The 25,863-nt window shown below is 42.0% G+C and overlaps 1 protein-coding gene across 5 annotated transcripts in view; it reads left to right on the top strand.

The window, feature by feature from the left end:
- The window catches only part of Znf236 (zinc finger protein 236), a 98,368-nt gene that overhangs the window by 32,465 nt on the left and 40,040 nt on the right, over nucleotides 1-25,863 (top strand). For all 5 annotated transcript variants that reach the window (XM_037197224.1, XM_028873887.2, XM_028873888.2 and 2 more), the window contains 7 exons: nucleotides 8,643-8,915; nucleotides 9,906-10,109; nucleotides 16,371-16,512; nucleotides 17,067-17,327; nucleotides 21,889-22,142; nucleotides 23,233-23,334; nucleotides 24,597-24,748. In XM_037197224.1, the coding sequence (XP_037053119.1) occupies nucleotides 8,643-8,915; nucleotides 9,906-10,109; nucleotides 16,371-16,512; nucleotides 17,067-17,327; nucleotides 21,889-22,142; nucleotides 23,233-23,334; nucleotides 24,597-24,748 (1,388 nt within the window). The remainder of the gene's footprint in view (nucleotides 1-8,642; nucleotides 8,916-9,905; nucleotides 10,110-16,370; nucleotides 16,513-17,066; nucleotides 17,328-21,888; nucleotides 22,143-23,232; nucleotides 23,335-24,596; nucleotides 24,749-25,863) is intronic.

Raw genomic sequence — 25,863 nt, 5'->3', positions numbered from 1 at the left:
GCCGCTCAGACCCAACCAAGTAAACATAGAGACTTATTTTGCTTACAAACTGTATGGCCGTGGCAGGCTTCTTGTTAACTGTTCTTATAGCTTAAATTAATCCATTTCTATAAATCTATACCTTGCCACGTGGCTTGTGGCTTACCGGCATCTTCACATGCTGCTTGTCCTGGCGGCGGCTGGCAGTGACTCATTCTGCCTTCCTGTTCTTTCTTTTCTCCTTGCTGTTAGTCTTGCCTATACTTCCTGCCCAGCCACTGGCCAATCAGTATTTTATTTATTGACCAATCAGAGCAACACATTTGCCATACAGAACATCCCACAGCAATAGTCTACCTATTTTGTGCTTGCACACATAAAAATGAAACTTTTCACTTTATTTAATTTCATTTTTATTAAAGTATAACATTTTCCAGTCTTATGGTTTTTTATATCAGATCTGCTTTAAAGTTCCAGTAAAGAAATTGAGGTGCTAGAATGGTTCTGCCATGTCTCTTGATGCAGAACAGAATCAGTGAGCAAGAAACTCTTTGTTGGGTGCTTCATTTAGTAGAAATTATCCACAGTTTATAGATGATTCCAAATGAATACACTGCAGTAAGCCTGAAACAGTGTTAAAAACCCCAGCATTTGAGGGAAACATAGGGAGATCTAGTCCTTATGTCCTCTTTCCCTGGAAGCAGAGCTGGGAATAATTTTTTGAAACTTTATCATGGACTGCTGACACATTTCACAAAGTTAAAGTCGTCTGTAGAGCATCTTTACATTATGCCAGCATCCTTGCTGAGGGTGCTTGGCGTAGCTGAGGCCATGTGTCTGCACAGCTTGGTAAGCCAACACTGGTAGTATCCTCCAGACCAAGGTTTATGGTAAAGGTGCCAGAGAACATTCAGATCTCCCTGGTCCATCGGTGACTCTCCAGAGTTTCTACTGATTGTGAGGGAGAACACCTTTCTGTTATTTGGACATGGATATTTGGCTTCTTTTTGGATGACAGTAATCAGGTCCGTGGCACTCCCTGCTGCACAGTGAACCACCAAAACTGATTGAGGGAAGACAGAGTAATGTCTTTGCAGTCCCTGTCCTTCCAGTGCTGGTCACAGTACAGCTCAGCACTGAGCCAAGGGCTGAGACCCTGTCATCGTCAGGATCCCTGATGTGTCTTATCCCGCCTTGCTGCGGTTGAGAAGGAGGAGCTGCTGACTCTTCCTTCCATCTTTGAACATGTGACTGATGAGGTGGTTGAGACAGAACTTCTTACCCTAGGTAGATGCTGTAGGCAAGTCTGTGGGCATTTTCTTAATTACTGATTGATGGGGGAGGGCCCAGCCCATTGTGGGTGGTGCCATCCCTGGGCTGGTGGTCCTGGGTTCTATAAGAAAGCAGGCTGAGCAAGCCATGGGGAGCAAGTCAGCAAGCAGTACCCCTCCATGACTTCTGCATCAGCTCCTGCCTCCAGGTTCCTGCCCTGTGTGAGTCCCTGCCCTGACTTCCTTCAGTGATGAACTGTGGTGTGGAAGCGTAAGCCAAATAACCCTTTTCCTCCCCAAGTCATTTTGGCCCTGGTGTTTCACTGCAGCAATAGAAACCCTAACAAAGACAGTAAGTAGTCTGCTGTTGAAGGAGCACATGAACTCCATTTCTAAGAATAGCTTTCTTTCTTTAAATATTTTGAAATTTTATTTTAAAGTATATATGTGTCTGTATATGGGTATGTGCACATGGGAGCAGGTGCCCATGGACACCTGAAGGGGTGTCTGAGCCACTGGAGCTGGAGTGCCAGGCATTTTTGTGAGCCACCTGGCAGGGCTGCTGGGAGCTGAACTCTGAAAGAACAGTGTGTCCTCTTAATGACTGAGCCTGTCTGGAGCCCTACTGAGAATATCTTTTGTGAACCACACCTGAGACTTGCCAAGAACTCCCGGAGCAATCCATAGAACTTTTAAAAGAGCCATATTTTGTGGTCTGCCTCCTTTTGGGGGCTTTGCTGGGTCATCTGGCATATTTTATAGCCTGGTTGAGAAAGTCTGTCAGAGATGCCATGTGTTCATCTTGTGTCAGCAACAACTTTTCTACCAGAATTTAAAGCTGCTCTGTTGCTAAGCAGCGGACTCCTTCTTGGTGCCTCCGCTGTCTCATAACATCTCACTGTCTGTAATTAGCACCCCGCTGTCTCACCTAAATAAACAGGTGACCATCACTTTCCTCAGTAGAGGAAATGCTAGTCGTTTGTGTTCAGAGCATCCTCAAGGATGCATTGCTGAGTTTCCTGAGAGTGGATACATCTGGAAGCCAGAAATTATCTCTGCTGAGACCGATCCAAGAAAGCTGTTGGTGCTTGTGGGATACGTTGAGGTTCAATTCTGAAGTTTTCCATATCTGGCAAGAGTTAATTTTAAAATTAAATTAAAATTTTGATTTTCATTTTTGTATATGTGTATTTGTATAAATATATGTCATGTGTGTGGAGGTACCTGTAGAGGCCAGAAGAGGGCACCTCCCCTGGAGCTGGAATTACAGGTGGTTATGAGCTGCCTGGTGTGGATGCTAGGATTTGAACTTAGGTCCTCTGCCAGAGCAGGAAGCTCTTTTAACTGCTGAGCTGTCTTGCCAGCTCTTCTAACAAGAGTGTCTGCATATTTGTGATAGAAGCTGACAGTGACCCTACACAAGCCCGAGTTATACCCTTTGGAGTACCATCCATTGGACCATCCTCTGAAAGCCCTGCCCTATAAGGTATTGTACACACATTAGCAGGCTCACTGTTACAGTTCAGCTGCCACAAATCATGAAGTCTGTTCCTGGAACCTGTAGGATTGAGAACTTGGCAAGCAGTAGCAGGCAGCAATACCTAAAGCAAAAGTAAGCCAGTTTTAACAGTGATATCAGCCATTCTTATAGTCCACAAACATGGCTTCATCTTCAGCATCGTTTGAAAGGTGAATCGTTTCTCATTAGTTTCTTCATGGTAGTCAATGTGCTTACATCTCCATTGACTTTTTGCTGATATAGGGTGCTTTGAAATACCAAGATTCCCATAGCAAGAATTGCTCCATGTTAAGAGCAAGATCATCATGAATTAGCCACTGCAATGTCAGGACCACTTTTGTTTCAGCAGCTCCAAGTGCGTCTTAAGCACTCTTGATATCCAGTCCACATCAGTGAATCCAGCTGACTATTGGTGACTGTCCTTCTGCACTTGTGAGCCTGAAACATCTGGCCAGGAGGGCGACATCTTTCTGGTGAGTGCTGGCAAACCAAACACGCTCAAGTACTTGATTCAAAGACTGGACTAGTTTCACTTCGTCAGTAGAGTCCCGTTTTATTTTCAGACAGACCATCGCATGCATCTCCCATGGAAACTCTGTTGACCCGTGGCGTAGCAATGCTGTTCTTGCTTTGAAAGCTGAAAGCCTTTAATGTGTTATGTGGTCTGGAACTTCAGCATGTGATTGCCAGGTGTCTGGGAGAATCCCTTGATACTCTAGATAAGCCCAACATTTTATCTGAGGTAGTTAATCTTGATTGTCAACTTAGTTGGATCTAGAATTGTCTTTGGAGATTAGAAAGCACCTCTCTGGGTGTGTCTTTGAGAATATTTCCAGAAAGGATTAACTAGAGGCAAGACCCATTGAATGTGGGTGGCACCATCTCATAGGCCCAGTTAAAATCAAAGTGGGAGGAGCGGGGCGGGGGGGTGGGGGGATGGGGTGGGGGGGTGGGCCTTATTTGCACAGTCGTTCTGGATGGGAGCTCTTCTGTTCTGCTTTGCCTGCCTTACATGGTGGACTGACACTTGTGAAACTACTGGGTAAATAAATACTGTTTGAAGTGGTTTGTGTCAGGCATTTTGACACAGGGCTGGGAAGGTAACTAACACTGACACACTATTGTCTTCTTTTGTTTTTTGCTTTTTGGTTTTTCGAGACAGGGTTCTCTGTGCCCTGGCTATCCTGGAACTCACTTAGTAGACCAGGCTGTCTTTAAACTCACAGAGCCCCATCTGCCTCTGCCTCCCAAGTACTGAGATTAAAGGCGTGTACCACCACTCCATACTGTCTTAATTTGTGATGGGAGTTTTCTCATTATTCAAAGTCTACTTCTGACACCACAGAAAACCCAGGCAGTTTCCCCGTCACCCCGCTTTCTCACCCCTTTGCACTGCCAGGACTGACGAACGGGGAGAACCCACCTTGTCCTCTTGTCTCCTTTTGTTCTCTGCTGTGGCTGCTGCTCATGTTGGAGATGGAGTTGGCTGGACCATGTTCCCAGGTGTTGTCTCCTGGGAAAGCTGTTTGATGAGTGAGGAAGACAGAAAAGTCTTAGCATCCAGTACCTGCTACAGGGTCCAGTAGGAGAGAGCCACTTCCCCGCTAGAGAAGTTCTTGAGCACTCTTCTTCCCTTGGAGTTAGTCATTGTGAGTTCAGGTACCCATCTTAGCACTTCTTTTTTTTTTTTTTTTTTTTTTTTTTTTCAAGACAGGGTTTCTCTGTGTAGCTTTGCACCTTTCCTGGAACTCACTTGGTAGCCCAGGCTGGCCTCGAACTCGCAGAGATCCTCCTGCCTCTGCCTCCCGAGTGCTGGGATTAAAGGTGTGCACCACCACCGCCCGGCTCCATCTTAGCACTTCTAATGTTTCCTACTGAAGACCTGCTCTCCTGGAGATAGCTGTCACCTCAAGGAACTTTTTGATTCCTTTGGAGCTTGGTGTACTGTTTGACATGGGAAGCTGGGAGAACAGGAGAACAGACCTCTTTGAGGTAGCTGCACTAAGGCTCCAGGACTACAGGGGTCTTTATCTGTACCCCGAGTCAATCAGTTAACACTTCGCATGCCAGCTTGTCAGCTTTCTTATCTGTGTTGGGGTGACTGATTGCACAGACAGAAGAGAATCGAGTAGAAAATCTGTGTGACGTGGGTGGCATGGTGTCTAACACAAGAGTAACAGAACTCCGAGGGTACACGTGGTTAGTGTCTAGAAAGGAGGAACTTGGTCACATCATACCTCAGAAGATGCAAATGACCTAGGAAGGGTGGGGAAGCAGTTCTTCCTTTTGTGAAGAAAGGTGCAGTTTGGGTACTTTGCTTTCCAGGTTGCTTTTACCATATGATAAGAGTGTCCTGGTTATATGCCTGAATAGAAGTTAGTTTTCTGGGTGTTTCTCTGTTTATTTGACCTGATCACTATTCACTAAATGGATGTGATTATTTATCTTGTGCTCACACAGCATTGCAGCAGATGTTTATAGCTCATGTTAATTTACCTTCAGGTTACATTTCTAGAAGTAGCAAAGGTTTCAAAGAATAAATTCTATGAACATTTTTGTTAATCTTATTCATTTCTATTTTTGTGTGTGAACATTCTTAAAAGGTTTTAGTTTGAAATAATTCTAGTCTTAGCAGAAAGGTTTAGAGCACAAAGGATTCCCCTGTACCATTCATCCAGATTCTCCAGAACGAATTTTCCAAGTGATTCGGGGTGCACCCTTTCACTGTAAATACTTTGATGCACATTTCTTAAAGGAAAGGATGTCTTCCTGTGTAACTATACTTAACAGTCGATGAACATCAGGACATTACATCTGACTAGTAATATTACTCAATCTCCAGATCTTATTCAGGCTTCACTCTTTGTCAGAAGGTGCATGGTACATGCATTCTGTTGTTTTCTGCTCTTAAGACAGGGTCTCCTGTAAACCTTATAGCTTTGAGCTCTGTAGCTGCACATGGCCCCCGCACTCTTGACCCTCCCTTTCCCCCTCCCCTCTCCCACCCTCCCCTCCCCTCCCCCTCCCTCCCCTCCCCCTTCCCCTCCCTCCCCCACACTCCCTCCCCTCCCCTCCCCCTCCCCCACCCCTTCCCCCTGCTGAAGTTGCAGGCGTGACCACCGCAATTGGTCATTTTGTACAGAACCCTGAAAGTTTGATCTGTCCTGACAGGTCACTTTGACTAGGTTGGATGGATTTATTTGAAATACTGGTCTCTTAACAGTGTTCTAAAGAGATTGTTACTAAATTTTAGGACTGATAGGCTAAAAACGGCACATTATTGTAGTTTCAATTTATATTTTCTTTTAAGGAACAAGGTGAGAGTACCTCCCTGCATGATGAGAAGCGCCTGCCTGCATTTTTATGTTGCATTCATTCTTGTACTTTTGTATTCGTTTATTATTGTTTACTTCTTGGTCCTTTAAAAAGTGTAGTATTTTCTTATCCATTCTTCCTAGTTAGCCTTTTTTGTCTGTGTGGGAGAAATGTTTCATGTTTGTGAAGCTACGGTTTTCAAACATGTTCTGCATTTTGGGCTTTGTGACATTTATCCTTCAACAATGTGACAGAAACATGGCTTTCTCTTTAAATTTTTAAATTTTATTTGTTTCTCTATTTGTGTGTCGGTTGCTTGTGCAACAGTGTGTTTGTTGGGGTCAGAGAATTACAGGAGTTGGTCCTTTGCACCATGTTAGCCCAGGGCTTGAATCTGAGGTCATCTGGCTTAGCCTCAGGCTAAGGCTCCTTCCCGTGAGCCTTCCCTCTCTCCCTGGAGCTTCCACACCTCTAAGAACACCACTGTTAAGTTGGTTACTTCGGCTTGCTGAGTCTAGCACCACCTTTATTGAGTGTCAGTCTCCAGATCTAGTTGGCTCTTCATTTTGCAGACTGTTCTAGTCTCCTCCTCAGCCATTTCCTTCTATATTGATAAGGTATATTCAACTTTTCCTGGCTTTGGACTTGTTTGTAAAAGTTAACACTAGATGCTGAGTTTTAGAAAATTAACTTTCATCTTGAAGAACGTGATCAGAGTGTATTTGAGGAAAGCACTTGCCCAGCTAGGGAAACTTACCTAATGCAGATCACATTGGAAATCTGGATTCAGTTTTTCTTTTTTCCAAATATCTACATCTTATATTTGAGATAGTCTCTGTGCTGTCAGTTTGTAGTCCCTGTTATAATCTAGTCCTAGAAATAATTAAGCTTGACAGTTTCCTATTGTGTCCTCTTACATATCGAAGTACATATTTTTCATGTCCAAAACTAACCCTGATTTCTAGGTGACTTCTCCGGTCTAGCTAGTATGTACTGAGTTCTGTTACTACTTCCTCTCCCTTTCTTATTCTCTCCTCATTTTCTTTTCTGTCTGAATAATTCTTGCAAAGAACATTAGTAGAGAAAATATTCCTTTGGCAAATATGAAAAATTCTTTGTATTTTATGACCATAAAGAGGAGATAAAAGATTTTCTTCTTTCCTTTGCAGACAGGTTGAAACTAATTTGAGTTGAAACTTCATTTACCTGGCTAAAGTCTGTTTAATTTTAAGTGTGTTCTTTACCTGAATTATCTTGTTGTTATTATAAATGCCTGTTTGATTTCACAGGTAAGTCTGACTGAAGATATTAAAAAGGGGGGCTAGAGACATGGCTCAGTGGATTGAATGTGTATTGCTCTTCCAGAGGGCCCAAGTTCAGTTCGCACACCCACATTATGCCTGTAATTGCAGCTCGTACCTCTTTCTGCCCCTATATAAACACATAATTAAAATAAAAGCTTTTCAAAAAAAATACTAAAAGTAAAAATGTATTTTATTTCAAGTTTTTGATTTGAATAAATCATTTGTTTCCATGCATTGCCATTTTTTTTTTCTGCTAGCAATAGTTTTGAACTAGGGTCAGAACTGTATAATAGTATCCTTAGTTGCAGATGACAGAATCTTTTGCTTTGGTCTATGAATTCTCCATATTTACACATGCTGTGTTTTTGCCTTAACTATTAATTCCCTATTGTTGCATTAGAGCTTTCCATTTCCAAATGATTTGCATTTTTATGAGCTTATCTTTGTCATTTAAGATGCTCAGTAAATCTCAAGCATCTTCCCTTCTGTTCTTGTCCTTCAAGTTGATCATGGAGTTACTTTTAAAAAAATACTTATCAGTTAAGAGTTTCATACAAGGTGCTTTGAAGTCTACTCATCCCTTTCCCTAACTCTGCCCTGTCTCTCTCAGCAGCTGACAGTTGCCAATAGCTCCATGGCTAGTGGGTAGGATTTCCTGCCTAACTTCCATCTCCATGCTAGGGTTTAGTCTGTCTTGGCTTGTACAGGTTTCCATTGTTGCCAACTACATGTACTATATGTACAGTGGCTCTGCTGTGTCCAGAACACATGTTTCCTAATAGTAACCCATCACCTCTTACACTCTTTCCTGCTCTCTTCCTTGGTGACCTTTGAGTCTTATCGGGGTGCAGTTCCATTTAGGACTGAACATTCTTCAGCCTATTACTCTGCACCATCATGGAGTCATTTGATCACACTTGCTTTCCTTCTTATCCAGACTGAACTCTGTTCTGTGAACCCTGATTTACACATTACTGCATGTTCATTTAGCTGCCTAAAGTGGGGCATTACAAATTGCCTCCTCAGGGAATTTTAGGGCTTTCTTCAAAATTATTATCCTTGATAATGTCCATAATGTAGAGCTTTCATTTTTCAGTGATGGATCGCGTGTCTTTGATGGAACGCTTATAGCTTCCCATTGATGCAGTGAGCTGCTGTAGCCTGCCTCTCCAGGAAGACAGGACACTGCAGGACCTTTATGTGCTACTATAGTTTCCAGGTCATGTGGACTATCGCTTTTCCTTGTCACTGCAGGCTCCATTCGGGAGGAGAACGGGGTACGGTGGCACGTGTGTCCCTACTGCACAAAGGAGTTCCGGAAGCCCAGTGACCTTGTGCGCCACATTCGCATCCACACCCATGAGAAGCCCTTCAAGTGTCCACAGTGTTTCCGGGCCTTTGCCGTGAAGAGCACACTGACTGCTCACATCAAAACTCACACTGGCATCAAGGCCTTCAAGTGCCAGTATTGCATGAAGAGCTTTTCCACCTCAGGGAGCCTCAAGGTGCACATCCGCCTCCACACAGGTGTGCACATGCTGGTTGGGGTGCAGGAAGTACAGTGGCGAAACTCTCCAGGGTCTTTCTTCCCTCCCCCGCTTTTGTTGATTTGTGACCTTGATCCCCATGGAAACAAGGATATGGTGGGAGAGGCATCAGAAAAGGAATATTATAAATCAACACATTGGCAATGGGTGGGAAGATTCCTATGGGAGACCAGACTTAGCTTTAGACCCATCAAACCTGGAGGAAGAGATATGTATTCCACAATCTCAGGGGGCATGTATACCTTAACTGGGGCTCCATATGTTCATAAGCAACAGTGTTATTGAGATAAAAAATTCATTAAGTGTACAGTTCTAATTGAAACATTTTTATTGCTCCCCCTACCCCAAGCTCCATAGTCACTGGCAGTCATGAACCCAGAGCTCCTTTGCTGGGCTGATTGAGGAGACTGCAGAAGCTCAAACTGGCCTTCTTTGTTATCTTCATTTTCATTTCCTAGTAAAATTATGAGAGGAAATTACTTTTATAGAAGGGATACCATAGTGGAGGATGATGGCATGTCTCTGCCTTATCATTACTACTTAGTGAAGTTGCCTCTTATTGCTTTTTTACAAGATATCAGTTGTTGTCTGAGCACTGGTGTGTCTCATCTCAATTGCCTCCCAGGAAGAGTGTTTTTCTATTTTATGGGTGTTAGTTGGAGAGACAGGGCTGACACAGTTTGGGCTTATTCGGGATGACTTGTTATTTGAATGTGCATATTTACAACTGAAGGATTTGTTCTCAAAATAGCATATGTCCTTTCTTACTTGAAAAGCTATTGTATAGCTTAACATCTATAATAGTACTAATTAAAAGCAAGAAGACAATAACTGATTTATAAAATACATGAAATCCCAAATGTGGAACAGCACGTGGTCAAGTATTTGAAGTGTTCTATATGGACACCTTTTTGTTGTTGCTGACATGTAATTCCTTGAAATAATTCTAAAATGTCCTTTGTTTTATTAGGAGTTAGACCTTTTGCTTGTCCTCACTGTGATAAAAAATTCCGAACCTCAGGCCATAGGAAGACTCACATAGCCTCCCACTTTAAACACACGGAGCTGAGGAAGATGAGGCACCAGCGCAAGCCTTCGAAGGTCCGGGTCGGCAGGAGCAGTGTTCCCGTCCCCGACATCCCTCTGCAAGAGCCGATTCTCATAACTGACTTAGGTAAGACGGGTCCCAGAGTGCTGGGGCTGATCAGATGCTCTTCCTTTGGGACCTTGGGAGGGGTGTGCATACACTATGGTGTATGCAGGAAATACTTAGGCCTAGTATTGATGACATCATCATTAGAAATTGCTTTGTTGGGCTAGCACGTTCCACAATCAAGATTAAAATCTTAAAGTGCTGCAGAAAATGTGGTTTTTGTTTTAGATGAATAGTGTGAAAGGAAAAGTAGTCTCATGTGAGTCCTCATTAAAGAGGTACTTCCGCTTCTGTGGACCCATGAAGGTGAAGAGGAATGTTAACATAGAACACCCAGTGCAAGTTATTTGTGTCTTTGGATTTCCATGTAGTGTGTTCGAGGTTCCTGTTCTGGCTGCTCAGTCTTTGTATTAGAAAGAAAAAGAAACTCGATCTGTTTCTAACTTTGTTTTACTGTCACTGATAGTAGAATTAAGACATAATATGACTTTATTAGCCAGTGGCACATTCCCTGTCTTCCTCACAGATGGCACCAGGCCATCTCTCTTTCCAGGGCCACTTTTTTTTTTTTTAAATCAGTTTTCTACATGTATGCAGTGCATTGTGCTTACAATCACAGCTCATTACCATCTTTTATTTCCCTCCAATTCCTGCTGAGCTCCTTCTTCCTCCCAGCCAGCCCCCTTTTACTTCTCTGTCTTTATTCTATGCAGACATCATACAGGAAGTCGTCTCTGTTGTTCATCTCTGTGTTCATAATTGCAGCGCCCACGCCATACCCAGAAGATAGTGTTTCACAGCAACCCTTCCCATCTCCCAGCTCTTCTTCCTGCATCCCTTCTTCCATGGTGTTCTCTGGATCTTGGATAGGGTGGTATACATGTTGCATTTTGTCTGAAGTCCAAACAGTCAGTTCTTCTCATCGTTTTGACCAGTTTGAGTCTCTACATTGGCTTTTACAGGCCTCTTTTGGAAGGACACTAATTTCACTCATGAGAGCTCCAGCTCAGTGACTAGTCATCTCATGAACTGCTCCCTTCTCATTCCTGTCACATTGTAGTTTAGATTTCAACATAAGATTTCCATGGGGACACAAGCATCTGGACTGGAGCACTCATTAAGTTTTACAGGTGGATTTGCATTTTATGCAGTCCCCATATTAAGTAATTTTCCAATTCAAAGTATTCTAACCTGAGCAAAATTAATACCAAACATACTGTGACTTAGTATGACAAGGGTTAAGGGTTGTATGGAATTAAATCTTAGTTTGATGTAAGTTATAGCGTAACAATGAGATGATCAGTATAGCCATTGACCCTTTTAAAAGATGTATAATTTTTAAAATTATATGTGTGTATGCATCTTACGGGATCTATACATGTGAGTGCAGGTGCACACACAGGCCTAGAGCTGGAGTTACAGGTGGTTGTAAGCCACTTGATATAGGTGCTAGGAACTCAACTTGAGTTTTTTACAAATGCATTGTGTCCTCTCACCTGCTGAGCCACCTCTCTAAGACCCTCTGAATTTTCATATAGCTAAGATTATGACATAAAAATATATAAGCCAGAACAATTGAGAAGAGAAACATCAGGTTCTGAATTATAGGGAGAAAGATCAGTTTAAACTGATCTTTAACTTTAACTTAAACTTAACTTTAACTTTAAACACAGTGCATTTCTTGGTTTTTTTTTCCCTTTGAGACCAGATGCCCTGTATTTTAGGCTGTGGATAGCTTTAAACTTGTTACTCTCCGTTTATACCTGAGTGCTGGGACTGTGAACATGCACTGTCACTCACAGTTCATGGGGCATAAGGGGCAGAATGCAGAGCTGTGTGCCTGCCCGGTCAGTAAGCCCTCTCCCTTGAACTGTATCCTCAGCCCCATAGGAGGTTTCTTAGAGCGATATCATCTTTTATATCCAAATATGTACTCTTAAAAAGGCATAAAATAGTTCACATTCTAAGGTATAGAAAATCTTCAATAAAACCTGGAAACTTAATGTGTTATAATCTTTGATTACAGTTAAATGAAAACATAAAAGCTGTCTAAAATTCATTGATGAAAGGAAAGACTTAAAGTAAGTCGTCTGTTAGGAATGGGACTAAACCTAAACATAGTGTATGGGCTGAAGCTGCCCTCACAAAAGTCAGGCTTTTGAGCACTTCTTGTGAAAAGTAAGAGTGAAGGACACAGTGTTTTTCTCTAAAGATCAGATGACAGAATGAAAACAGTGGCAGGGAGTTTTATTAGTGTGTAAATAAGTTAAGATAAAGTAGTGATTTCATAAAACTTAAAAATAGTAAAGTAGATAACATGACTTGACCCCAATGAACTAAAGGGAAAATAAGGAAATCTACAGTGAGGGAAAAGAAGCAATGAATGAAAATGAGATAAGAAAGTGCAGGTGATCGTCTACAGCTAGCTGAAAGCATTGGTGCAGATGATCGTCTACAGCTAGCTGAAAGCACTTGGAAATCCAAGTGAAATGGCCTTGTCCTGGGGAGTATACTCCCCAGAAGTGATGATGTAAGAAATGGAGACTAGTGATGCCGCAAATGACAGTCAGTAGAACTCCTCTCCAGCACCCTCTTCTCTAGTGTGAGCGCTGCAGGCCTTGAGGGGTGCATTTGTCCCATTGGATCGCTTCTGAGATAGGAAACATGCTGTGTACTACATAGGGGTTGGGTTTCTTCTGTAATTTACAAAAAATGGACGCTGATATTTTCTTCAGGTTTTAAATCAGGTTAAACAACTTTGGATTTCTGTATTTGTTTTTGTTTGTTTGTTTGTTTTTTGAGACATGGTTTTTCTGTGTAGCCCTGGCTGTCCTGGAACTCACGCTCTGTAGGCCAGGCTGGCCTCTAACTCAGAGATCCGTCTGCCTCTGCCTCCTGAGTGCTGAGATTAAAGGCCTGTGCCACCACCGCCCGGCGTGTTTAGTATATTTAACAATGACTAAAACAGCAAACATAAACTCAAAAAATAAACCACCATACATTGATGTTATTTTTACATACGACAATTAACCCAGATATTACATATATGTGCTGAGATGCAAGTTTTATTTCATACACCTAAATCTACGCCACACACACACACACACACACACACACACACACACACACAGAAGCTGTAACTGTAGATAAGAATACAGGTTGAGGATCCTTAATCTAAAGTATGAACTGTTCCATAATCCAAGCATTTTGAACACTAAAATGAAAGGGAAAATTCCATATCTGTTCTCTTGTGACAGGTCACAAATGGCAGAGATATTAAGATTATTATATGAAATTATCTTCAGGTTATGTGTATACAGTAAACAAAAAATAAATGAATTTTGTCTTCAAACTTGAGTCCTAATCCCCCCCATTATTTATTTATTTTTTTTACTACATCTATGTAAAATACCTGGAATTCAAAACATTTGTTTCAAAGCACTTTGGGTAGGAGGTACTCAGCTTATGTGTAGATTATTCCCAACTCCAAAATTTAGGTGCTTGTTACTCTGTTTAAAACCTAGATCCTAACTTTAAAAAAAAAAAAAAAAGCATTCGAAGTATACCCAAGAAGCTCGAGTAAAATATCATCCCGCATGCTGTAACCATGGTGGCGCTCAACTGCGGGGGGCCGGAGAGCACTTTGCACCAAGGTACAGCACACTCAGAACCTGGGTCCAGTGGCAGTGGACCCAGAAAAGACATCAGCTTCAGTGGCTCGTGAGTCCAGCCTGCAAATGAGATCTCAGCCAAGCCAGTCATGTGGCCCAAGGCAAAGTTAACAGCTGCCCAAGACCCCGTTTCTATGTCCATCAAAATAGAGGAAGGCAGTGTTGAGAGGTTTGGGGGAACAGCTCTAAAAGTCTGGAAAATCTTTGACCATATGGATCTATGCTAGCAAACAACTTTCCTTAATAAGAGGTGAAATTATATGCCGGGCAGTGGTGGCGCACGCCTTTAATCCCAGCACTTGGGAGGCAGAGGCAGGTGGATCTCTGTGAGTTCAAGGCCAGCCTGGGCTACAGAGCGAGATCCAGGAAAGGCCCAAAGCTACACAGAGAAACCCTGTCTCAAAAAAACTAAAACAAAAACAAACAAAGAGGTGAACTTACTTGTCATAGTATATTAATGTACTCTAATACTATCTAAGGTAACAGTTTGGGTATAAAACATTATGCTGAATGTAACCAGAATGACCTAAACAGTCCATCTACTCCTCAACAGGTCAAATAATTGTAACAATACCCTTCCAAAATCTTCCCTATCCTGTTTGTATCAGAACTGATCCCACAGCCAAAACTTGTCTAGAGCCCCCAAAGAGCCAACTCTGCCTAATATAGTCACATCCATTAAGGAGGAATAAAGGATCCCAATAGTCTGCACTGTGCAGCTAACACTAAGAACTGTTTCCCTCTTGTATCTCAGCCAGGACAAAAGGAAAATTCCACTATTACATCTGTGAAGATAAAGAACGAAAAGTTCTGTAGAATAAGAGATTCACAAACTTGAAGTCAAGAAACCCAAAGTTCAGCCGATGGTGTGGTGAAATACCTTTAATCCCAACTCTCAAGGCAGAGGGCTTGTTGTAATTAGCCTTGTTTTGATAGACCTTGTCTGAACAAAATTAGCAGAGATAAAAATGAGAATTACTTTATTTAATGGCCTAGAGGAGGGCCCCTCCCTGCCTCCTAGCCCAAACACCTCAGGATGTTTTCACGACTCATGTACTTGGAAACCATTTCAGAGACTGGAATTGCATGCAGGAGGGAAGACACTGAAGTGCTGCTGTGTGTACTGGAATTGTTCACGTCAGTGTTGTTTACCCATTCAGAGAATACCCACGGAGCCCCATACAGGATTATAGTAGAGTTCTGTGTTGACAGCTGGGGAAGGAAGCAGGAGGAGACTGTCACCTGTTAGGACCTGCGGAAGGGGTTAAGGTCTGCAGAAGCAGAAGCAGTGAGTTTAGGGAAAAGAATTGGAACAAAGGAGATGATGCCATCTGTAATAACTTAGAAGTCTGTATCAAGTATAAGCAGTGAGTTTAGGGAAAGGTATTGGGACACAGCTTGCGATTTTAGGGAAAGCCAGGAAAAATGGTATGTCTTAAAAGATGCATAGTTATAGCCGGGCGGTGGTGGCGCACACCTTTAATCCCAGCACTCGGGAGGCAGAGCCAGGCGGATCTCTGTGAGTTCGAGGCCAGCCTGGGCTACCAAGTGAGCTCCAGGAAAGGCACAAAGCTACGCAGAGAAACCCTGTCTCGAAAAACCAAAAAAAAAAAAAAAAAAAAAGATGCATAGTTGCTTTGAAGTTAGTGGCATTGCTGAGGGGTGAAGGAGGGTCGGAGGGCAGTGTTGGCAAGTGCGTGCTTAATCTTGACATCAGGAGGGATAGTCCAGTCTTCCTCTTAATGTTCCAGATAACTATTCAGTTACTGAAGTTTGACAAGTAAGTTTGTGCTGGGTTGTGTGCATAGCCCAAAGGCATTATCACTTTGTGTTTGTTAATGATCAAACCAAGGGAATCCTTTATTTAATAAAAGCACGTAAATCTTGAAATACATAGGTCAATAATCTTAAAAAGTGTTAATTTATTTATTTTACTTTATGTGTATGTTTTGTCTACATACATGTAGGTGTACCACATGTGTGCTTGTTAGATCTCCTGGAACTGGGGTTAGGGATGGTTGTGAACCACTGTGTGTGCTGGGTATTGAACCCAGTTCTGCAAGAACAACAAAATCCTCTTAACCGTGGAGACATCTCTCCAGCCTCTAGTTAATTATCTTGCCATTCTCAAATATCCCTTTAATAAAACTTTTAGGGAAAATGCTGACCTTTACAGAACAAAATGTCATGTTAGAAGTATTTCTGTTTTGAGTTTATTATTGTACTTTATGCAGTATTCATACTAGATACAGAGATATTTAAAATCCTGACAAAAGTTTTGGATGTGCATATATAAATTCCATGTCAGCACATGTCTATATTGAAAGTAAATGTAGAAAGCCATTAAATATGGATCTGGAATCCAGTGTATATGTATAATAATATACACATTCTTAAGGGACAGAAAATAGCAGTTGACAAATATTCACCACAGGCATTGAAGTGACTCGATTAAATAGATGACAGTTCACGGCATGGTTAATGTGCATTTGTTGTGACATTGGAGCCCACAGCCCTTCGGAGTTCTTATCTTTAGCTTAAAGCAGATGCCTTTGACATAGTAGTAGTAACACTAACAATGAATTATTCCTGCTTTTCTTTGGATTTGTAGGTCTTATCCAGCCCATTCCAAAAAACCAATTTTTCCAAAATTATTTTAATAATAATTATGGCAATGAAGCAGACAGACCATACAAATGTTTTTACTGTCATCGAGCATACAAGAAGTCTTGCCATCTCAAACAGCACATCAGGTAAGGCCTGAGGGGAGGCAGAGATTGAGTGCGAGTACAGTCAGTGACCTAGAGACTGTGGGTCTAGGGTGCTGTGGGAGCTTGTGGTTAAAATACCTTATCTGACCAAAAAATAAAATTGATTTGTGGTTTTTTTTTTTTAAATTCTGGGATATATTCATTCAAATATTTTAGTCAGAAATTGCCCCTGAGTTTTATTTATATTCCAATTCTATTTAGTGTTTGCAATTTCCAGCATTTTTGTTTTTTTAATTAGAATGTTTAACTTGTACTTACCAGAGCTTAACTCTTGATCTAGAATTTGTTCACGAGAGGTAGTGTGGTATTCTGAAAATGGAACTCTACAGAAGATAGGTGTTTTCACTTCAGTGTGTGCAGCTCAGTGTCTCTGAACAAGTCACATAGCTAAACTCTCAGATTTGCTCACATAAAATGTACGAAGGGAGACTTTCCTGCTTACCTTTAAAAGAGTGTCATAGAGTGAAGTATGAGTTTACACTTGTTATAAATGTGTAATACATATATTAAGGGTTTTTTTTTCCACTGCTTTTTAGATCACATACGGGTGAGAAACCTTTCAAATGTTCTCAGTGTGGTAGAGGCTTCGTCTCTGCAGGAGTGCTCAAAGCACATGTCCGGACACACACGGGCCTGAAATCCTTCAAGTGTCTGATCTGCAATGGAGCCTTCACCACAGGGGGCAGCTTGCGGAGACACATGGGCATACATAATGACCTCCGCCCCTATATGTGTCCCTATTGCCAGAAGACATTCAAGACTTCCCTAAACTGCAAAAAACACATGAAAACCCACAGGTAGGTGTAGTGTTGATGTACCTGCTGTTTAATTATCTTCCTAATTCCCAGATGGGGTGGGGATCAGGTAAGAAGTAACTGTCTGATGCCTGTATTGTTGGTTCTAACTTGGAGTGTATTGGGTGAGAAATTTGGCTGTCTATGCTTAGGGATTATCGAGAGCCATAGATGACAGCTTAAACTTAGGTGTGATGCTCCTGCTTGTAATCTAAGGACGGGAAAGGCTGGGGCAGAAGGATCGCTGTCAGTTCAAGACCAGACTGGGCTAGAGAATGAGACTCTGTCTCTAACAAATAAAGAACCCAAACCAGCCCTAACACACACACACACACACACACACACACACACACACACACACACACACACACACACACACTCATACACTCATTCTCTCTCTCTCCCCTTCCTTCTTTCCTTCGTTTTTTTTTTTTTTTTGAAAACAGGGTCTCCTGTGTAGCTCCAGATGGCCTCAAAGTACTGATGGCTGGGGATTACACATGTAGATATCACCATACCCAGTTAACATTTTTACTTTTAATACTGAGGCAGTCCATATTAGGCTAAATGCCTTACTGTAAACTCTCTTTTAAGCTGATAGTCAAAGGTTAGCTCTAACATGGCTAGATGGGGAAGATTTTTAAGAAGAAATTTGTCAGTCCCATGATTTATAGGTTTAATAAAAAACTTGTGTGTGTGTGTGTGTGTGAGTGCACATGTGTGCTCTGGCATACATGTGGAAGTTATGAAGATAGCTTGTAGAAGTTAGTTCCCTCCTACTGTGTGGGCTCTGGGGCTTGAATTCAGGTTGCCATGCTTGAGTGGGAAGAGCCCTTACTTGTTGAACCATCTCCCTGGCCTGATTGCTGGGGTTTATAAATGAATTTCAGTGGTATTCTAGTTCTGAATTGTAGACCATGAGTCTCAGATATGCTATGAGCCTGTTATTCAGCATAACCTATAGTTAATATTTGGTACAAAGCTAGCTCAGCTGTGATGGATGTAATATAAAAAAGGCATGTTTCTGACCAAAGACTGAGGCCAGCATTCCTGTGAAGCAGTCTGGAGTGTTGTGCAGAGCATATCCGCTCATCTTAAGTGAAGGCTAGCCTTGGCCCACCACGGAAGAATGTTAAACCTGCTGTCTGGGACCACTGACAGCATTTCAGCTCAGCTGCATCCACCTGCACATTCCCTACAAAAAGCCCCCTGTCCCTGCCCCCAGTAGATAGATTAACTGTAATAGGTCATTTTGTTTTGTTTTGGTCTTTTCCTGACTCTCAGCACATTTAACAAGATGGATTGACTTGATTCTGAAATACTTATCCAGAAAGTTACCTGCTGCTATGGATCATCCAGGCAGCATCGTATTGGTGGTGGTGTAGTAGACCTCACAGTTACATGTCTGGCTGTGCCACATTGCAGTTTGTGGATGTGATTCAATGCTATGATGTGTTTGGGACCTGGGAATCCCTGTTGATGGGGTTGTTTAGTGCCGTTCCCACTTTGGTAGTAGGGTGACTCACAAGCTATGGAGAGGCCTGGAGCATAGGAGTTCGGGTGCTGTGTGGCATGTTAAATACTATTTTGTTAGGAAGCCAGGCCTCTAGAGTGTACCTTCTGTGAAAATGTTAGGAATACAGGTTTTAGGACCTCTCTTCATGGTCAGTGGCGTAATTACCACTCTGGGTCTCTTGAATTAGGTCAAATATTTTTGGTCTCTGGGTCATGGTTACTCTGAGGGAGAATGCATCACTGTATGACTCTGCAGTGTGTTAGAGACCGACCAGCCTGTCATACTATACATAGCTATTGACTACTTTTCTCTTTCTAATTTTGTACATTTGAATTGTCCTACAAGGAGAGATATATCCTGTGTTTCTTCCTTGGTCTATTTTGGAGTTCCCAAAATTTAATACACATTTATATTAAAGATACAGGAGAAAGCCCAAGAGACCTCAGCCCTACATAAAGAACTACAGGCAGCTAAGGAACGCTGAGAGTGGGAGAAACCTTCTTCCCTGGGAAGAGCACGCTGATTGTTCATTCAGTACTAAATGGTCAGCCCTGAACACACGCATAAAAGTAAAAGTAACACTATACAGACTGAGCAGGTTGTATTTATGTATTGAAAAAAAAAATATATATATATATATGTTGTGTAGCTATATATACATATATGTTATATAGCTACAATTTTTAAAAGGCTGTCATTTTGAAAGAAAGCAAGGAGATAGGGAAGAAGGGACGAGGGAAACGATGTAATTATTATAACCTTAAAAATTAAAAGAAATAACTTAAAAATAGACATACATGAGTATAGAAGTAAGATTCATAAAAATGAAAACCAGGCACCTACAGAAGGAAGCAGAAGATCCATGTGACACAGTTTTCAGGGAAGGATGGACAGAAGACTTTCAAGTACAGAGACCATAAGGGAGTAGACATGTTTTCTGACTTCTTGACGTTACGTGTGCATTTGTTATCTGCTCTGTAGAGAAAAGAATTGAGAATTGAATTGGCTATTGAGAAATGAAGAGGCAAGATTTTGAAATCTAGATACATTAAGACTCTAGAATGGGGTTGGGGATTTAGCTCAGGCCCTGGTTCGATCCTCAGCTCCAAAAAAAAAAAAGACTCTAGAGTAGAACATATACATTTTACAGTTTGTGGGCTTAACCGTGCACATGGGGGGGGGGGGATACTCATTATCTTAGGTTCTTTGTATGGTACTAGCCAATTAATTAGATGATTGATGTAGGTTTCTTAAAGTTCTTGTATTCTTACACTAAATCCAATGTTCATCTTTCTCTATGAAAGAGAAATTGTTGATCCTGAGGAATATATACTGGGTATGCTTTATATATATAAATATTGCTATGAACAGCATTAACATGAGAAAATCAGAAAGGACTATGCCTCATAGTATGTATTTTGAAACACACTGATTAGCCTATTGTGTTAGTTGATTTTGTCATTGATATGGCAAGTATCTGACAAACCAGTTTAAAGGATGGATGATTATCTTACATCACAAATCAGAAGCTCATGGTGGTCAGCCAACACCATTACTTTTAAGCTGTGCTGAGGCAGGATATTATGGCAGAGGACTAATTCAACAGTCTACTCATCTCTTGGTATTCAGGAAGCAGAAAGAAAGGGAAAGGAAGGTTCAGCGGACAAGTGACATTCTTCAAAGGCATGCATTATCCAACAAGATCCTGTTGTTGGTTGTTTTTGCTTTTTTGGTGGGAGCCTGCCACCCAGCTTCCAAATAAATCACACAAGAAGGCTTATTCTTAATTATAAATGCCCAGCTTTAGCTTGGCTTGTTACTTGCCAGCTTTTCTTAATTTTAAATTATCTCATCTACCTTTAGCCTCTGGGCTTTTCCTTTTCTTACTTCTGTATATCTTACTTTCACTCTTACTTTGTGGCTGGTTGTGTGGCTGTGTGGCTGTGTGGCTGGTTCCTAGCATTCCCCTCTCCTTGTTCTCTTCCTCTTCTTTTCTCTCTCTCTCTCCCTTCCTCAGATTTCTCCTCCTCTTTTATTCTCTCTGCCTGACAGCCCCGCCTATCCTTTTTCCTGCCTTGCCATTGGCTGTTCAGCTTTTTATTAGACCATTAGGTTTTGTTTTTTTTTTTTTTTTTTTGGTTTTTCAAGACAGGGTTTCTCTGTGTAGCTTTGCGCCTTTCCTGGAACTCACTTGGTAGCCCAGGCTGGCCTCGAACTCACAGAGATCTGCCTGGCTCTGCCTCCCAAGTGCTGGGATTAAAGGCGTGCGCCACCACCGCCCGGCCCATTAGGTATTTTTTTAAGACAGGCACAGTAACACAGCTTCACAGAGTTAAACAAATGCAACGTGAGTTAAACAAATGCAACATAAACAAATGCAACCCATGTTTGCATCATTAAACAAATGTTCCACAGCATAAACAATTGTGACACACCTTAAAGTCATATTCCACAACAAGGTCCTACTTCCTACTTTCACCACTTCACTCAGAAGCCATCATATTAGGAATTGAGGGAGGGATTCATCCATTGAACACATCAGATCCTCCTAGTCTAGTTATTTCCTCAGAGGCTCACTTCTGAGCATTGCTGTATTGGAAACTAAGTCTTCAGCACATAAATAACAAAAAAAACCTGTCTGCCCTGGACCAAGAGTCAACAGATTGCAAGATTGCTTTTAAAGGGGTGGGGTTTGTTCTGAGACATTGGTTCACTATGTAGTGCAGGATAGCTTTGAACTCATAGCCATTTTCCTGCATCAGCCTCCTCCATGCTGAGTTTACAGGTGTGCACTATTGTTCCGGGTTTTTACACTTCAGGATCTTGTTGTGTCTTTTCGTGCCTTCAAGTCCTGTGTCTGCCGATAGCAACTGAAGACAACAGGGTTTCCTTTAGATTGTAAAGTAGTTAACGTTTAGCTAGATTCACACTATGATTTCAAAATGAAATAATTGAAGAATAAAATTGCCATTTTAGTGAATGACATCTTTCACAGATGTATCTATACTGTTGATAGTGTCTACTTTATGAATTGCTGCTTTCCCAAAGATATGAACTAGCCCAGCAGCTCCAGCAGCATCAGGAGGCTTCCTCCATAGACGACAGCACTGTGGACCAGCAGAGCTTGCAAGTGTCAGTCCCCCTGCCTGTGGAGATCGAGGGTGCAGAACTGCAGCAGACCCCGGAGACAGTGGCAGCAGACCCTGAGGCGATTCTAGAACTGGGGCCACAGCATGTGGTAGGCACAGAAGATGCGGAGCTTGGACAGCAGTTGGCAGATGAGCCTTTGGGAGCCGAGGAAGGTACTGCTTCGGGACCTTGAGCTTTTCTGATGATCCCAGCAGAGTCTTGTGGTCCTCAGACTCAGGATGTAATTATCCCTGTTGCCTTTGTTTTTGGTGCTGGGGGTAATATCCAGAGCCTTGTGTAGGCTGAGCACTGTATCACCGAGATATATCAGCTGTCCTGCATGCCTTTTGAGAGTCACAGCTTGTGCTAAGTAACATCACATACACAGCTGTGATGTGAGAACTTTAGCATTATCCTTTACATTCTTAACCGAACACCAGCTGCTCAACTTTATGCTCATTTTCGGGGAGTTGGTGGTTTTTGTTTTTGTTTTTTTCTGATGTGGGTCGGGGTTGTTGTATGTTTTAAACACAAAGCAATGTGACTTCTTGGTGGCAAATTTTTAAATGACTTGAAATCTTAGGTCTACAGAAAAACAAATGTGTCAGCATGGCCTTCTGTGTGTCCATGTGTCCATGTTGAGTATATGCATGTCTTATAGAAATGTAAGATCTTTTATGCAGTTTTTATAAACTTCTTTTGAGATATTGTCAACATTTTCCCTTTTAGCCATGCACACTAGTGTTCTGTGACAGGGACTCCATGTAGATTCCCAGACCAGCACGGCTGGTAGCTGTCGGCGGTCACAGGAGACGGGGTTCCTGGTCGAGAGTGTAAAGCAGCATGCTGCTTTGTTTCTCAGCAGTGTTTGTCAACAGAAAGTGTCAGCTGAGCCACATCACTGTGCTCAGCGGGACTGGTGCTCTGCGTCCCAGCAAGCTCCATCTTACCAGGCTTGTTAGCAGACGGTTTGCCGGCCAATTCATGGTTTTATTCTGTGGATGTCCTAAAATTGATTTAGTCTATTGGCACGATTGTCCATGTTTTATCCCCTATGATGCCTGAGTTTTACATAATTACTAAGTATAGCTGCATTTTAGAATATTTTATATATATATATATAAACTTTTAGAATGAATATTACCTTCCTCTTGTGTTTTCAAAATGAGAACTAACTTTGAAAACTGACTAGCATGCTTTGAGATGGATCAGCACATGGGAGATGACTGTAGACATTGTGCATGTCTTTCTCTTTGCCCTTAGATGGGTTTGCAGCTTCCCAGGATCCTCTCCCAGGGCCCATGGACCAGTTTGAAGAGCAGACTACTCCACAGCAGCCTTTTGAGTCTGCAGGGCTTTCACAAGGTCGGTGTGAATTCAGTGAGTCTGCAGACCAGCTGACCTGGGCTGTGTTTAGCTTGCAAACCTTAGACTGTTTCTCTGAGGACTCTTGTAAAATTTTATGGTTTAGTCCCAGTAATTTCATGCATTTATGGTTTTTATATAATATTTTGTAATCTCCTCATCTCCTAAAAATGACTTTTACAGCCATTCTATGCAGGGTTTCCATCCCCAAGAAGGTGATGGGTTGAAATGAAGATCTGGTGGGTGTAGCCATAAGTTTTCTCAGGTCCCACCCAGCCCTGAGGTCCCGCAGCCACTTATAAAATAAAATAATCATTCAGAGGCTTAATATTATCTACAAACTGTATGGCCTATGTCAGGCCTCTTGCTAGCTAGTTCTTATATCTTAAATTAACCCATTTCCACTAATCTATGTTCCGTGGCTTTACCGGTCTGCTGGCACGTGGCTCCTTTGGCTGGCGTCTCCCCTCACTCTCCTTTCTCCTCTCACTGTCTCTCCTGGATTTTCCTGCCTGGCTCCATCCTGCCCTGCCACAGGCCAATGCAGCTTTATTTATCAACCAATCAGAGCAGCATATATACACAGCATACGTCACAGAAAGACATCCCACAGCACTTTTTGATTAGACAGAAAGGGGAGTGCTGTAGGTTGTCTTTCTATAGGCTGTGAACATGTGTTACTCCCATTGGCTAATAAATAAAGCTGCTTTGGCCTATGGCAGGGCAGGATGGAGCCAGGTGGGAAAATCCAAGAGAGACAGTGAAAGGAGAGAGGAGAGTGAGACACCAGCTGCCACCAAAGGAGCTACAAGATGCCAGCAGACTGGTAACGCCATGGCCACATGGCAACTAATAGAAATGGGTTGAGTTAAGTTATAAGAGCTAGCTAGCAAGAAGTGTGACCCATAGGCCATATAGTTGGTAATTAATGTAAGCCTCTATGTGTTTACTTGGAGCCAAGTGGCTGCAGGACGCAGGTGGGAGAGATTTGTCTGGACCTCGGGCCTGGCAGGACCAGAGAAAATTCCCACTAAAGGTGAGAACTGGTGTTCATGGCTGGAATATAAAGCCTGTCTCCCAGGGACATGGACTAGGCATAGCATCCTGCCTGCCTATTAGCAGTCAACTTAGAGCTGCTAAAACAACACCATAATCTTGATTCTCATTCAGGCAGCAGAAAATGCCTAAACATCTTTTCTTTAAAAATTAACTTTTACCTTTTGTATAACATTTGTAGAGCTCCTGTACCTAATTTGTTTCAGGTTTCGCAGTGACTGACACGTACAATCAACAGACCCCATTTCCACCTGTGCAGCAGCTGCAGGATTCTAGCACACTTGAGTCCCAGGCCTTGTCTACGAGTTTCCACCAGCAAAACTTACTGCAGGTCCCAAGCTCTGACGCCATCAGTGTGGTGAGTGTGTGCAGAGGGCCGAACGGCTCTTATCCAGCAGCTGTCTTCCTGTCTTCGGTTGTAGTCATTTCCAGGACACTTGCTTACTGGGGCTTACTTAGGTGGTGCTTTCTTACTCTTTGTCTCTTAGGGAGCCTACCCTCCAGCTCCCAAATAAATCACACATGGAGGCTTGTTCTTACTTATAAATGTCCAGCCTTAGCTTGGCTTATTTCTAGCCAGCTTTCCTTAACTTTAAATTATCCTGTCTGTCTTCTGCCTGTGGGCCTTTCCCGTACTCTTACTTCTGTAAATCTTACTCTTACTCCATGGCTTGCTGTGTAGCTGGCTGGCTGGCCCCTGATGTCCTCCTCCTCCTCTGGCTACTTCTCCCTTTCTCCTCCCAGATTTCTCCTTCTATATATCCTCTCTGCCTGCCAGCCCTGCCTATTTCTCTCTCTTGCCTCACTATTGGTCATTCAGCTCTTTATTAGACCATCAGGTGTTTTACACAGGCACAGTAACACAGCTTCACAGAGTTAAACAAATACAACATAAACAAAAGTAACACACCTTAAAATAATAGTCTACAACATTTAGGTCCAGTACACTCGGGTTAGTATCTGTGATGCGTCATGTGCAGTACATAGAACCATATTTTTTCTTAAAGTGTCTTAACTTTACTTCATCTGATTGACACCATGGGCAGCTTTGCTATTTTGACTGAAAGCCAGGAATTTGCTAGTGTGTTTGTTATATAAGAAGTTGAAGAATGTTGCTTTAGGCACAAAATGTAATTTTGTTTGCAGAATCATAAATAGTAGAAGGAAAATAAAATTCATGTTGACATATTAAAAACAAATATTATACAAAACATTTATTTCTTTAATAGGTTTCCTTATAACATTTTCATTCATAATTAATTTTTTTCTCTTACTCAGGTTAGAGACACAGAAGTGTTTGTTTGATTTTTTTCTTTTGCAAGTTTTTCAACAGTGTTAAAAATGACAGACAAATCAATAGTTACCTCTTTAAAACTCTACCGATCGATGTTAGCAGTAGGCATGAAAAGCCAGAGCCCTTCCTCTGAGGTTGAAACCACGGAGTTTTTTGGCAGGTGATGAATCTGGTGTGGA

This window comes from Peromyscus leucopus, chromosome 19 (genome assembly GCF_004664715.2).
Source record: "Peromyscus leucopus breed LL Stock chromosome 19, UCI_PerLeu_2.1, whole genome shotgun sequence".
NCBI classification, from domain to species: domain Eukaryota; kingdom Metazoa; phylum Chordata; class Mammalia; order Rodentia; family Cricetidae; genus Peromyscus; species Peromyscus leucopus.
The sequence above is the reverse complement of the archived record's forward strand: the minus strand, read 5'-3'. Positions and strand labels throughout refer to the sequence as shown.